Source organism: Mastomys coucha, unplaced genomic scaffold, assembly GCF_008632895.1.
Source record: "Mastomys coucha isolate ucsf_1 unplaced genomic scaffold, UCSF_Mcou_1 pScaffold23, whole genome shotgun sequence".
In the NCBI taxonomy this organism is placed as follows: Eukaryota; Metazoa; Chordata; class Mammalia; order Rodentia; family Muridae; genus Mastomys; species Mastomys coucha.
In genome coordinates this window covers 115,598,526-115,613,524 of record NW_022196906.1, presented here as the reverse complement: position 1 = coordinate 115,613,524, position 14,999 = coordinate 115,598,526, and the positions used below count along the sequence as shown (strand labels likewise).

Sequence of the window (14,999 nt, the reverse complement as noted above, 5' to 3'; positions counted from 1 at the left end):
CTGTCCTTGGGTTGAACAACCTAGGCTGGATGTGGGGCTTGAACTTGGGGGTGGTGGGGAGATGGAAGTAGGTATGGGAGGAGTTATGGAGTTGGCAGTGAATATATGATTAAGATACATTGTATGGAATTCTCAAAAGAACTGAGGAAAAAATGTTTTTAAAAGATACATGTGACCCCCCCAACTCAGAGGGTCCCTTGTAGCATCCAAAAATCACACTGACTTGGCAGGAACATTCCCTGTCCCTGCAAGCTGCAGCTTAGTAGGGAACTTCCTGTTCTGCACCTGGAGGTGCCGAGGACCAGCTCCCTCTTGCATCAGTATGTGGAGGGAAGAGATGAGCCCAGGGTGGCACCAGAACCTGCCATACCTTCTACAGTTGTTCTCTACTGTGACTTCAGTGTGAACTGTTCCCCACCCATTCCGTGTTTGAACACTTGGTCCCCAGCTGTTTGGAAAGGTTGTGGAGGAGCCTTAAGCATGCCACGTCTCACTGGAAGAAGTGGTCAGTGTGACTTGTCCTGAGGTTTGCAAGCCCAGCCTCACTCCCTGTCTGCCAGTGCAATGTGACCAGATGTCTCCCATGCTCCTGCCGCCATCTTTGCCCACTGTGATAGACAGATAGTATTCTCTTGAACTGCAAGCTAAAACAGTATCTCCCCACCTTTAAGTGCTTCCTGTCAGGTAATGGGTCGCAGCAGTGAGAAAGTAAATTCTCTCTCATGGCCTTTACCCACCAGCGGGCTGCCTCACTGCCTCACTCACTCAAACACACTCTGCCCCTCATCAGCTGCTCCCTCTGTTCAAATAAATACCCCTGCCTCATATCTCACGTGGTAGAGCTATCATCCTCTCCTTACAGATTAAAAGGGTGAGGCCTCCAAAGACAGTAAGTGGCTTGCTCGAGGTCATCATTAACAAATGGTTGAACCTGGCAATTTTCTTAACACCAGTGTCCCCGGCATTCATGCCACAGCTTCAGTGTCCAACACTCATCATGCCATGCCCCAGTGTCCCTGGCACTCATGAAGCCACGCCCCCAACATCCCTGACACTCATGATGCCACACCCCCAGCATATACCTCCCAGAGGCAACAGTAAGTCTGGTCTTTCTTCCTCAACTTCTGGTAGCCTTTAGCACTCTTGGTTCCTAAGTCTATTAGCAGAATTCTATGGCAAGAAATATGACACTACCTCTCTGGTGAGTCTCTCCGTGATGTCACACCTGTGTGGGAAATCCCTTACACGAGAAGGCTTTGTTCATCATGTGCTGTAACCATAAAAGATGAGAATCAACTCTGTTACTGGAGAGGACTGGCTCATAGAAGGATGCGTGTGTTCACAGAACTGAATTTGTCTTCAGTGGAACAGCATGCAGCCCTGAAAAATGCATCAGGGTCTGGCAGGGAACTTGTCCATGGAATGCTATTATGTTGGGAAAGGATGGGTGGGGGTGAGAGATTGTGGAGTATATACCTTTCATTTACTGTCCCCCAAGACCCAAATGCCTTCCACTCTTAAAGAGATGGATTTCCTGATGAGAAGATAGATGCATACCAAGGACAGAGAGATGGCTCGGGTGTGGAGCGCTTTCTGCCTCTGCAGAGGACCAGAGTCTGGTTCCGGGCACCCATGTCAGGTTGCTCAAAACGACCTGTGACTCCAGCTCCAGGGGATCCACTGCCCTCTTCTGGCCTCTAAGGGCAACTGCATTCAGATGCACATAACCACACACAGACACTAAGAAGAGACAAAAGGGTTCCATCCTTCAAGCTTGTTTTATTGATATTCATTAGTGAATGAAGTCCTGTTGCTGATCTTGATGTATTACTACACACTTTTTGGTAGTGTTGCTTAATGTTGATCACCGGTTTGCTAATGCTACCATCATGACCTCTAAAGGGCCAGTTCTTACACTGGTGTTTCCAGTGCGGACGGGAGGCCTCTCTGAACATGGGACGTGGTCCATCCAAGCCAAGGTTGTCACCCTCCTTTGCTCTTCTACCTACCGCTTTAAAATACATTCAAATAAAATGTACGTGACTTGGAGTGTCTGCACGTATTCGCGGCAGCCAGGAGAGCAGAGAACGTGATGAACTGGCACTCTGTTTGGAGAATAAATAGTTTGAAATTGTGGGACTGAAGCTTGCTGCTTGGGGACCTTCTCAAAGCATCCTTGATGGGCATAAAGTGACCTTCACTCCATTCAAGGACACATCTTTTGCTGAGGGTGGGGAGTTGTTCGTGTGACAACTTCTTGTACACAGGATGCTATCCTTCCACCGATGTCTAGGGCAGGTGACCATGTGACACACAGATGTACAGCCATCCTCAGACAAAAGTAAATAAATAATAATACCTGGGCTTGGATCTCTCTCTCTCTCTCTCTCTCTCTCTCTCTCTCTCTCTCTCTCTCTCTCTGTCTCTGTCTCTCTCACTCTCTCTCTCTCACACACACACACACACACAAACACACACACACAGAGGCTTGAGCTGGAAGCAGAGACGGCATCTGATTAAAATACAGCACACATGGATAATAAATAAAAGTTCATAACTGCACAGGTGACAGTAACAACCCAGGCCACTCACTGGCTACACTTCTTCCATTCATAAGCACCTCTGATCTTTTCCTATGGGCAGGAATGGGATGAGGGGACAATGGACTTGGGGGAAGGGGAGGAAACTTAATTCTAGTTTTGAAACAAGAGGACTAAAAACTGCAGCCACTGAAAGGCCACGCGCCTCTACCATGAGGCCCGAGCTCCCTTCAGAGTGGAAAGGGAACAGCAGCCATCAAGCTTGACACACCTCGGCCCAGGATGCCCTGAGGTGTGCTGTGACTTCGGCCCTTCCCCTCCGCTGTGTATAGGTTTAACAGTCCTGTCCCCCTTTCTGTGTGACCCTATTGTTACAATGAGAACTGGTCATAGATCACCCTGGCTGTGACACTGGGTCCCAGGAATAAGCTGTGTCATTAGCGGGTTAGCGTGCATGCCATCCGCACTTTGGCGTCAGAGCCAAGAGAAACTGCCAGTACTAAGACTTCCCTGCAAATAAAAATTTTAGAAATGGGGGGAGAACAAAAATAAAAACAACCACACAGAACACGGAGGGGCCACCTGATGGCGCGTCGGAGTGTCAATACATTCTTTTCGCATCAGGCTCTAACCCTGACCACTTGTGACGAAATGCAAGGTAACTTCAAGTCAGAGACGTGAAAAGAAGTCCAGAGAACAGACAGTCCGTCGGGGCAGGATAGTGCAGACCTTGATGAAGCTGGGCCACCTACAACTGGAAGATCAGCTCTCTGATGGCAGGCAGCCCTGTAGGCTGTCACAGGTGAGCGAGGAGACCTGTGCCACCTGGCAGCTAGTGTGCGACCCAACAGTCTTCTGCAGAATTCACCAGATTCCTATCCATGGGATAAGAACAGCCCTGGGAATTTCAGTGCTTCTTAAAAGGAAGGAAGAAAGGATGCCACCTTCCCCCAAGTGAGCTCAGGTGCTATCCTCATGAGACTGTGACCTTGTAGGGTTATTACTTCCTGTGGGTTGGAAGAGAGAGAGCAGACGCAAGGTCCCCAAGTCCTGTATACACACCACATGGAGTTCCACTCTCCCCCCTCCGAGGCACACGGTTGATCTGTCTAGCTCAGGAGAAAGAGACCTCAGAGGAGACAGGGTGTAAGTGCTCTGTCGGGGACAGGAGGCAGGGAGCAGATAGGGCAGCGATCCCCGGCCTCACCGCAAGCTAGTCTGTTTGGGGAGCTTAGCACCCATTAAGATGCCCGAGGTGAGTATCACGGGGGCCCTCATCTGCACGCTGGACCCGACCATGGTGGGGAAGCTTCGATTCCGTCGGATGCCGCTGGGGCACCCCAGAGGCAGGCCCTCGGGGACCAGGCCCCCAGGGACAAGAGCTTGTGCGGGCCCTGTCGGTCCACAGAGGAGAGGTCCCCGATCCTCAGTCAAGGTGGGGATATGGGCTCGTCCTGAGTTCATCACTCTGGCCACCCCAAACCTCCTGACTTTGTCCACAAGGTTAAGGTTGGAGACAGAAACGTCTGTCTGGCTCTCGCTGCTCCGCACGGGCTTCTTCTCCCTCACCTCCCTCAGGATGGAGCTGGCTGGTTTGGAAGCCAGGAAGTTGTTGTAGGGAGGGCTCGTGCACTTGAACTCGAAGGAGGGCGGGGAGGCTGAGGGCGTCTGCATAGGGGAGTTTGGTGGGGTGGACGGGATCACAGCCATCCTAGGGGTGTAGGAATGGAGGAGGGAGCCCCTGCCAGCTCTGTCCCAACTCTGGGGGTCGTACACAGCCGCTGAGATGCCTCGTTCCTTCAACAACCATACCAGCCCCAGGGACGTGCTCATGGTTGTTGTGGACTCGCGGATATTTGTGAAGGACTCGGCCAGGCTCAGTCTCCGCGGGGTGCACGGCGTGGCCACTGGCGTGGATTTCAAGTGGCTGGTGCTGCTACAAGCCGGAGCTGGGGCTGAGTTAAGGCTGAAAGAAAGGGAGTGCTGGTTATTCATCAGAAAGATGGCTTTGGACCGATCAGTGGCCCAGTCTCCTGCCGGGGGTGCAGAAGAAGCTTGGGGTGGGCAAGGACACCTCCTGCTGTGCCCTGTGGCACCTCTGTCTGCATCTGCTCCTCATTTCCAGGGGGAGAGGGGGTTTACATAGGACTGTGCTTGGAGTTAACAGGAAGCCACACATAGTCCCTTACTTATCCCAGAACCATCTGTTGCCTCTGTACATGAAGCAGCAGGCTCTAAGTTCAGTGGGCATACTCAGTGCTGTGCTTGGCTAGTCAGTGGACAATCCTGGACTTGAACCCACATGTGAAGTGGCCCCACCACTGTCAGGACAGGGCAGGAAGCAAATTCTTCAGCAACCAAATTACCCCAAATAGTACTTTTTCCCAAACCTTGATCTTGCAAACCAGGGCTGCGAGTATGAGAGCTTGTGATAGGAACTGCAAAGGAGCAGCCGAGGTACAGAACAGCCTCTGCTCCTTGCTGTTCCAGCTCCTGCTTCCCACTGCGCAAACGCCTTGGGATGCTGTGGACTGGCCAGGGCAGGGGAGGGAGGCCACATCTAACGCTATCAATCTGTCTAGGATTTGTAACATTCAAAACCCCACAGTGTTTGACCAGGCCACGCCCATCCACCATGGCCTGTTGACTGGAGACCTGGGAGGTCCCAGCATCTGTGATCCAGCTGGGAGAGCCACCAGGATGCAGGCAACAGGGAGAAGTAGCAGTCTGTGCTCATAAAGCTGGCTTTCAGGGAAATCTGCCCTGCTTCTGAGAGGGTGCAGAGGGACAAAAGAGAACCTACTGTCACTACTTCATGGGACCAATTGATGTCAGTGGCTGCTGGCTCTCGCCTTCAGCTGGAGTGGTCAGCCTCCCTAGCAATAGGCCAACTGAGCAGTCCCCAGGACCTAGTCAGAACCCTCTCCCCCAGGCTGCTCAGGGGAGGCCCAGGCACCTTGGGCAGGTACCAGAGCTAGAAACAGGAAGGGAACTGACACCATCTGGAGAAGACCCTCCCTTGGAATGAGAAAGATAGCTAGAGGTGCCATGTGACCCCACATTCAGGTAGTCTCCCCAGCCAATGTTGGTGGGCACAGGGTGGGAGCCACAGAACAGCTCATTGCATACAAGCTTGAGAGAGGAGATTCTGCAGAGTTGGGAGTACCTGGAGAGAGCACAGCAGCTCTCTCCCGGCGCAGGCAAGGTTTTTGCAAACGCTGAGAGTTGCTAGAAGGTAAGAATGTTCTAGACGAGATGGGTGATGGGTGTGGCCATCCCTGCAAAGGTTTTCAGGGCTTTTCCCCACCTCTTGCTGCATTTCTTCCCACCTCAAGCAAGACAGTCCCCTGTCCCTTTACCCTTCATTTCCAAGGCTTTTCTGCCCCACCCCTCATGAAGCTACTTCTGGGGAAAGACATACTTGGGGGCAGTCTGAGGCCTGTGGCTTCAGCCCAAAGTATACATTTAGTCATTTGGCTTCATAAAGGTCATCAACATTCTGTGGCTTTTAAAACAACCTCTTCTAAACAAAGTCACAGGCCTGGAAGCCAGCATCTCCCAGGGGCAGCAGGGAACAGAAACAAAGCGGAAATCCAGGGACCCCATCGGGTGAAACCTTCTGTTAGGCCTTCATTAGTGTTGACATACAGCTGGTCTGGGGGTTTAGCTGGGTTAGAATAATGGTCAAGGCCATGTTAACCAGGCACAACCACAGAGACACATCGAAGCCTCCGTCCCCGGGGTTAGTGGCAGCCACAGTTGCACACACAGCTCCTTGGGCGTGGCCCTGCAGGAGCAGGCTCCATTGGCCGTGTGCTCACCCCCTGCCTTGCCCGTGGGCTCAGACTCTCTACCCTATATCTCCTCTCAGCTCAACGGGGCATACTGCTGCTTCGTCGTCATCCTCACAAGACCTGTGGAAAATTATTCATAGTTTAAGGTGCTCCCAGGGGTGCCTGTCCCCTTTGAGCTGGCCCTCCTCACCTTCCTCCCTGACACCATCCATTAACTCTGGGATCTAATTTGACTGTGTCACAAAGAAAGTGTGTATGTGTGTGGTGGGGGTGGGATGTCACTCTTGTGTGTTCTAAGTGACCATTCTCCCTTTTCCCTGGAAGGCAAGGAGGGAAGCCAGATGGCTGAAATCAAGTCAAACAGACGAACATCACTCCAGATGGTACACGGGACAGAGACAAGCCACGCTGGGCATGTGGCTTTGCCATGCAGTTTTTAACACTGGCCATTAGAGTTTGGCTGTGATCTGTGGTTCCTGGAGTCTGCTCCAGGGGAATGAAAGCTTCTACAGAGCCCAGCAACTCTACCATGAAAGAGTTGGCAAGCTCAGAGAGAACAATAGCAACTCAGCCCCAGGGCCTGCGGAGATGTTGGCTTCAGCCATCTAAGGAGAGCCCTAAGAGTCAACATCATAGCTGCAGAGAGGGCAATGAAAGCAGGCTTCCCAGCCCCACCTACCCTAGATCTGAACAAGCAAGGCCCAGGTGCAGAAAGAAAGAGGGGACCCAGAACAGGTGGCTACAATGCCTATAAGATGCTCAAGCCTGCTGGGTTTGGCTCTCTATGAGCATCGTGTGTGCATATGAGTGCACACATGGGTGTGGTGCCAGAGGTCACCCTCAGGTATTGCTCCTTAGGCACCATCTACTTTATGTTTGAGACAGGCTAGTCTCCCTCACCAAGCAGGCTAGGCTGGCCAGCCAGTTAACTCTAGGGATCTATCCACAGGTGATTACAAGCATGTCCCACCAGGCCTAGCTTTTTTTATGAGTGATAGAGTTCAAACTCGGGTCCCTATGTCTGTAGCTGGCTGGCTGTTTTTGTTTTTGTTTTTCCTCTTGACAAGAGTCTCACTATGTAGCCCTGGGCGTCCTGGAACTCATTACATAGACCAGGCTGGCCTACAGGGATTAAAGGCATTCGACACCACACCTGGCTTGGAATCAGCCTTTGAATGAACCTCTTGACTTTCATCATAAGGTCTTGTGAGAAAGGCTGGTCCCGGACTTGCCTCGCTCCCATCCACTCCGGGGCCACAGTCCTTACCTTGGTGTGACCCGCGTGAGCTCGTCTGAAGGGTGCAGGATTCGGCAGGTGGTAAAGGTGAAAGTTGAGTTGGTCTGTGACATGCACTTTCCAGGGTGGTGCGCTAGATCCAGAGAGGAAGGAGAACAAAACATTCCTCGAACCCATTATAAACCACAACAGAGACTAAGAGCCAGCAGGACCCTCCAGGTGTGAGTGGTGATGGGCTACCTTGTCAACTGGATCTGGGCGTGGAAGTGGAGACACCAATGTTCTGGACTGAAGGTGGCCTCTCAAAAATAACCATGTTTTTGAGCACTGATCTGCAGAGCATCGAATCCCAGCTTCCGGCCCAATCCAGACAGGGTTCCTCATCAGACTTCTTGGACCAGTAGTGGATCCAGTTCCCAGGGGACCGGGGAATGCCAAGGAGGCTTAAATTTAGTTTTCCACCTCAGAGCTCAGATCTGCCTTCTTCCAGCATGCTTGCTGTGTATTCTTTACAGTGAGTGACAAGCTGGTGCCAATGCTCTGCCCAGAGGAAGTGGGGAGTGGGCAGGGAGAGGTACTTGGCTCCTGAAAGCAGGCAAGGTTCACACAGCTCCCTTTTCTGGTCACACAAAAGGGGCTCGGGGAAGCTGGCTCCACTACTGTCCACACACCTGTGGCTGATCGTGGTGGGAGGAGCCCTCAGTAGCCTCAACAACAACAGGCAGGAGTTCCAGGACTCAGTCTGCTCTGGCCACACCCTCATCCCTGCCCCACAGCTTTCTTTAACACGGACTCTAAGACACCCATTTTTACTAGAACTGAGACAAGATGGTTTCCCCTTTGAATGCTCCAGGGATGTTGTTGTTAGGGCAGCTGATGACTAAGGTGGGAGCAAAGCAAATCAGGGAAGCATCAGGACCATGCACCAGAGAGCCAATGAAGGAACGGGGAGAGAATCTAAGACGACGCCATGATTGTCAAGGTCGTCCTAACTCATAACTTGAGCATGGAGGACAAAAGAAAAAGCAAGTAGGTATTTTGTGGGGAAGGGGGTGTGCCTCAAATCCCATGCAAGATAAAGTCATGAGACAAGGTACCCCACCCACTGCCCAGCCTGCAGCAGCTCAGCCTCCCGTGACCTCCTGGGAAAGTCTCCAGACTCCACAGGCCAGGAAACTCAAAGGCTATGAAGATTCAACTACGATATCTTCTTGTGAAAGTTTTCTCTTGGGTTTGAAAAGCAAAAAAAAATCTGGCTGCGTGTTAAAAGAAAGCTAAAAACGAAATGAAGCAAGCAAGAAAAACAAAAACAAAAACAAAAACAAAGGGTGGGTAAGGAGTTGGCTGGAGACGCGCCACAGGGGGACAAAGCACAGAAATAGAGAAGATGTCCAGAAGAGAAGGGGGAGCTCAGCATGTGCCCGTTGGTGGTGCGCCCCAGCTGTGTGCCCCATGAGGGCTGGGTGACACCTAGGGTGGCAGGCAGCACTGGGACCACAAGCAGAGGCTTAGTGGGAGGGAGGCATGGAAGGGCACGCAAGCAAATGAAGCACAGGAACTGTCTCTGTGAACCACAGCTTTAGCATCGGATGCAAGTGGCAGTTCCTGAGCTTGGGTAACGGAGAAGGTGCTGCAGGGCACCAACAAAAAAAGGACCAAGCTATGAGGAGAAGGTCAGCCAGACAATCACAAGTCTTGGACAGCGACAAAGTCCAAGAACAAAGCCAACAGGAACCCTGAGAGGAAGGGTTATCAAGAAAGACAGAGAGGGGAAGGAGCAGGCAGATCATTAAGACACAATGGTAGTAGGCGGGAACACTAAAGATAATAAACACTAATAATAACAAGGCAAGACGGGATTAGAATCAGAAGTGCAGCCCCCATCCGCACACAGACAGAATGTGCTGACCCCTCCCTAGCCCCTCAGGTGTGCAATCTCCAAGGAGGACATTTTAGAGATGGAGTTGAATCATCCGAAGGAAAACCCATCACATTCAAATGGGTTTGGGAGAGAGGAAAAGGCTGCTAAAAATTCACCCCCACCCCCACCCTCCAGAGACAATGGAGACCAAAAGGATTGATTGTCCGAAGAGCCAAAGCCAGAGAGATTCGGCCCCTCCTCAATACCACTGGGATGCCTGGGTCCTCGCACTGTCGGTGTCACCACGGACTGCCAGGACGCAGCTGTGCCTCCCTTCCTTGGGACACAATACAGAGACAGTGAGTTTCACTGGGAAGGACTCCCCAGAACCCCTCCTGTTTGTCCCAGAGAAGCAAAACATTGAATCCTCAAGCCACCAGCTTCTGGAAGAGACCAAGCTTTGAAAGCGAAACATGAAAACACCCTTCACAGAGCCAGGGCTCGGTTTCAAAACCGGAGTCGCCAAGACCACGCTGCACACCAAAGCACAATGCCCAGCTCAGCTGCAAGTTCCCACTGTGTTTACCTCACAGGCCTCGGGTTGAGGGTACAAAGGGCGGGGTCCCTTGGAATGACTACTCCAACTTCTTGATGAAGTCCTTATGCTGTCTGAGCCTGACTGGAGGTCTTCCAGCTCGAGGGGGATGGATGGACAGACACCACACTGGATCACAGCCTAAGGCTGCGTGGCAGGTGGCAGGCAGGTTCAAAGTTACTGTTCTTAAGCCACCCAAGCACTTCCAGAAGTGCAGTCCTGTGCTAATTTGGGCTTTGTGCTCAATAAGATGAGCGAGTGCCCACTCAGTTCGGTTACCTGACCACTAGGGGTGTGCTGATCATTTTATATAGAAATGGAGTTTTCTTTAACAACCCTAAACCTTACGTTTAGTTCTTCTTTCTCCTGATGCTGATGCAAGCACCGGCAAGCTTTAAAATCAACTAAACCTTGGTTATCAGAGATCTACATCGGTGAAGCACAGGTGTGTAGTGTACTACAGGCAAACACTCCCTTTGGCCAGCTGTGTTGGAAGGCACGGGAAAGGTGAGGCCCACTCTGCTCCTGGGTCATTTCCCAGGTACCTGAGTGCTTCTGCTCGGAGTGGAGGCACCTGGGAAATGAGACTGCCTGCTTGCCCATGACCAGGATGCATGGTGGGTCCCTGACACATCTCTGAGTCTCCAACAGGGTTGGGAGCTGTCTGCATAAACCATGGGGGCTGCTTCCCTACAGTGTGCCAGGCTTCCCGGGATAAAATGCCAACTGGAGATAAACCCTGGCATGCATCAGATGCTCTGCTAAGCTCAGGTGCCCTGCAGGGACTGATAGATGATGGGACTTTGCCCACCTGGGCAGCCATGTTCAGACACACATTTTGTGCAGCTCATATTTTATCCTCTGTGGGAGAGGCAAGCTGACGTGCTGGAGTAACCATTTTCCTCTCTGGACGACACTCTAGAAGCCAGTCCTTAAAGGAAGGCCCAAAGGAGCAGCTCAGAGGCACTGATACCTGTAGCTGCAACTGGAGTCTTAAAGGTGACATAAGCTGAGGCTATTCCACAGACCCCTGCGAATGGAAGAAGCTGGCCCCGCCCACACTCAAGCTATGTTTTAGTTCGTTTTGAGACAGGGGCTCATGTATCCCAGGATACCCAGCGCTCACTATGTAGTCAAGGATGACCTTGAACATCTGACTCGACCTCCCAAGTGTTAGGATTATAAGTGTACACCATTCCTGGTTTATAAAGTGCTAGGGATGGAACCCAGGGCTTCAGGCACACTAAACAAATGCTCTACCAACCGAATCACATCTTCAGGTCAGGCTATGCTTATTAAAGATCACATACATAACTTCTAAAAATGTTAAAAAGAAATTATTTTTCAAATGTATCTGAAAATCTTGAAAAAGGAGCCCCACAAAGCAGTGGTGGCTCACGCCTTTAATCCCAGCACTTGGGAGGCAGAGGCAGGCGGATTTCTGAGTTTGAGGCCAGCCTGGTCTACAGAGTGAGTTCCAGGACAGCCAGGGCTACACAGAGAAACCCTGTATCAAAAAAAAAAAAGAAAGAAAGAAAGAAAGAAAAGAAAAAGAAAAGAAAAGAAAAAGAAAGCCCATCTTTACAGGGCACTGAGTGCATTGTATACCCACTCTGTAGGGAGCAGGCAACTGGATGAAAGAAGTAATGTACCCCTACTTTCCTGACTTGACCATAGGGGTGTGAAGCTGCTGTCATGTGATCTGGACCTACTGGGCCTTTTCTATGAGCTTTTTCATCCCCCCTACACACACACACACACACACACACACACACACACACACACACACAGTCCTGGCCACCGTATCAATAGTGGCACCCAGGAGCAGCCTTTCCTACCAAACAAAGCAAAGCTGCTGAAAAGCAAAGCTGGAACAAAACTGGAAGGCCTGGCCTGAATCAGGGCTCGAGCCCTAAGACATGAGCAGGTTTCTGGGTTTTGTCTTTAGAATGCCCAGAGGAGGATGGCTTTGTCCTGCTCAGGGACACAAAGCTGCCTTCCCAATACATGAGGTTCATTTTCATGAGCCAGCTGAAGGCAACATCATAGAATTCTTCCTAAAAAGACAAACACCAGGGCACAGAAATGTGTTTCATAATGTAACAGTGCCTTGAAAGATCACAGACAGAGAGCCCTGTACAGCCGTGTGACCCACAGCCATATCACAGAAAGCAGAGTGTGGTTGTCTTGTGCTTTCATTGGCACGGGGACACTGTCACACTGGCTTCAAAGGAGACTATACAACACTTCTTATTTTGACATACAGCCTTGTTATGTAGCTCAGGCTAGCCTCCGAATTCATCACTCGCCTGTCTCAGAAGCCTGAGTGCTAGGGTGACAGATGTTTGCCCCACACTTAAGGTAAGAGCAGTTTTAAACTATTAATTGTTATACCTTTATTGGCAAAACTTTCTAAGTTCTTAGCTTCTGGCTTCCCTAGCTGCTTCCCAAGTATTTCTTTGATTAGCCCTAGCCTGGTCCTGTTGCTCTGTGAGGACCCCTGGCTCCTTGCCCATTCGACCTCAGTCAGGTAGGTTTTCTGGAAGGTTCCAATGGGAAAGATCTTTTTTTCTGATTTATACAACTGATATTTATAGTTTTGTGAACTTTAACATTCTATTCTCATCATAGCAAACTGTTGTCTGTTTCATTACAAAAGTGAGTGTATATGAATTAGGAGACAAACCACTTCACTCCATCCTGCAGAGAGGGCGGGAAAAGCTGCTTCTTGCCTCTGAGGTATCCTCTTGAGGAAAGAAAGTTTCAGAACTGCCACACCCACTCTAGTGGAGTCTGTGTGACAGCAGTCCCTGAGGTGAAAAGTTTCAAAGAAGCTAGTCTCCTGGAGCCCTTCTGGCATCTCTAACTCGGAAGTGGTCCAGGTTTGTCCTTGCAATAGTCGATGGAGGGTCTCGCGTGCTTTCTTTCGGTATTAGGTATAGGGGTGCCCCCAAGGAATGATTTGCTAATACCTAAGCTAAATTGGTTAATTAATTAGTAGCTAAGTTGCTTTCTGATCACCACCAGTGTTCCAACATCCTAGTCTATGATGAGCCGAACCTCAGCTTGGAATTTTGTAAAGAATATTACCCATTCAGACTAATTGCCTCTAGCATTGTTCGGGAGATAGTGAAGGAGGTCCGGTTTTGGAGTTTACTGAATAAGAGTTAATTATCCCAGGGCAAGTTCAACTAAGAATCCTCATTACATCATGTATGGCAGACCACATTAGACCTGCAGCTGAGCCACTCCCAGGAATTAGATTATTGTATTGTTCTTGGTAATGGTAGCAACAATGGGACCCCAGGGGCATATCTCTGCTAGCCCAGAGGATTAGCATAGTTGGGCATTTACTAAGGACCTGCTGGTCTTGGGCTATACAGTAGACTAGAATGGAAACTATTTGCACCTGGTTTCTAAGATTAAGATGACCTTAGATAAGGCTGACTTTCTTTCAGTTGTAACCACTGCTTAGTTCCTGTCAATTTATATATATCTATATATACTTTTCCATAGAACCATTGTGCTTCAGATGATCTCGATGTACCTTGACTGATGAATTATCTAACTTCCTTTTGTCTTCTGTAATGACCATAAAAGTCTGATGCCTATTTTGAGAAAACGCACTGAGATTCAACATTCCCTTGTGTCCGCGTCTGTGTGTCATTTTCGCCAACTCCTTGCCCGCCTGATTACCAGGACCCTGATTTCTCCCGAGGGTTGTGTACTGGCTGGTTTTGTGTGCCAACTTGACACAGGCTGGAGTTATCACAGAGAAGGGAGCTTCAGTTGGGGAAGCACCTCCATGAGATCCAGCTGAGGGGCATTTTCTCAATTGGTGATCAAGCGGGTAGGGCCCCTTGTGGGTGGTGCCATCCCTGGCCTGGAAGTCTTGGGTTCTATAAGAGAGCAGGCTGAGCAAGCCAGGAGAAGCCAGCCAGTAAGAAATATCCCTCCATGGCCTCTGTATCAGCTCCTGCTTCCTGACCTGCTTGAGTTCCAGTCCTGACTTCCTCTGGTGATGAACAGCAATGTGGAAGTAAGCTGAATAAACCCTTTCCTCCCCAACTTGCTTCTTGGTCATGATGCTTGTGCAGGAATAGAAACCCTGACTAAGACAGGTTGAGAGACCCTCAACTGGCCCAGCCCGTGGCAAGAGCATGGTGGAACTATCAAAGGGGTAAATGCAGGTAGACTCTCTCAGGATCTTTTTCTACCAACAAGGCATGACTCCATGGCCCTCACTGCTCATCCTTCCTTCTGGGGCTGACAGAGAGGCCAGAGAGGATCTTCACCTACTTGAGTATGTCTCTCATTGTTCTCAAGGTGGTGCCTGTCTGTCAGAACACCTCTCATAAACGTCTGCTCATAAAGGCCTCTCCGCAGGAGTGGGGCACATACGTCTCTGTAGAGCCTGCTCTGTCCAGTTTAGAGGAAGCAGCCCTTCCCTCCCTTTCTCTGCCCTCCTTCCGGTTGCAGCTGGCCTGTTCTCAGTTCACCAAACGCTCTTAGAAAGAGTCCAGGACTTTCTTAGCATGTCTTAACCAGGTGGGTGTGAGCAGAGCGTTCACTCTGCATGGACACAGGGATGCAAAGTCAGGGCCTGGAAAATGTCCCCATCCCATGTGAAACATGGAAAGGAACTTCCTTCTGCCAAAAGATACCAGAAGGTCTGTGAACCAATCGTACCGGCCTTCCCTTCTGGACCCATGGGGTCACTGGGCCAGCTCCTACATACAAGCCCACCTGGACCCTCTTCTGTGGATAGTGGTAGGACTGGGTGGGACCTCTGTCAGGGAGGGGGGCTTGCTCCCTCTGAGTACTGCTGTGTAACTTAGCAGGAGCAAGGCTTCCCTGGCCAGCCCTCCTCCCTTCTGTGGTAGGCTATTCTTTTTATTCCTTGGCCCTGAGCACAGCTCGGAACTCTGTGATGGTGAAGAAGCAAAAAGCTCTTCCCTGACTCCTGCCCCTG

The 14,999-nt window shown here is 50.6% G+C and overlaps 1 protein-coding gene across 11 annotated transcripts in view; it reads right to left on the bottom strand.

Annotated features, from left to right (window-relative positions):
• Positions 1-1,759: 1,759 nt before the first annotated feature.
• The window catches only part of Trak1 (trafficking kinesin protein 1), a 169,131-nt gene continuing 155,891 nt past the window's right edge, over positions 1,760-14,999 (bottom strand). For all 11 annotated transcript variants that reach the window (XM_031345664.1, XM_031345666.1, XM_031345656.1 and 8 more), the window contains 2 exons: positions 7,602-7,704; positions 1,760-4,506 (listed from right to left, as the gene is read on the bottom strand). In XM_031345664.1, the coding sequence (XP_031201524.1) occupies positions 3,744-4,506; positions 7,602-7,704 (866 nt within the window). In that variant the 3' untranslated portion in view covers positions 1,760-3,743. The remainder of the gene's footprint in view (positions 4,507-7,601; positions 7,705-14,999) is intronic.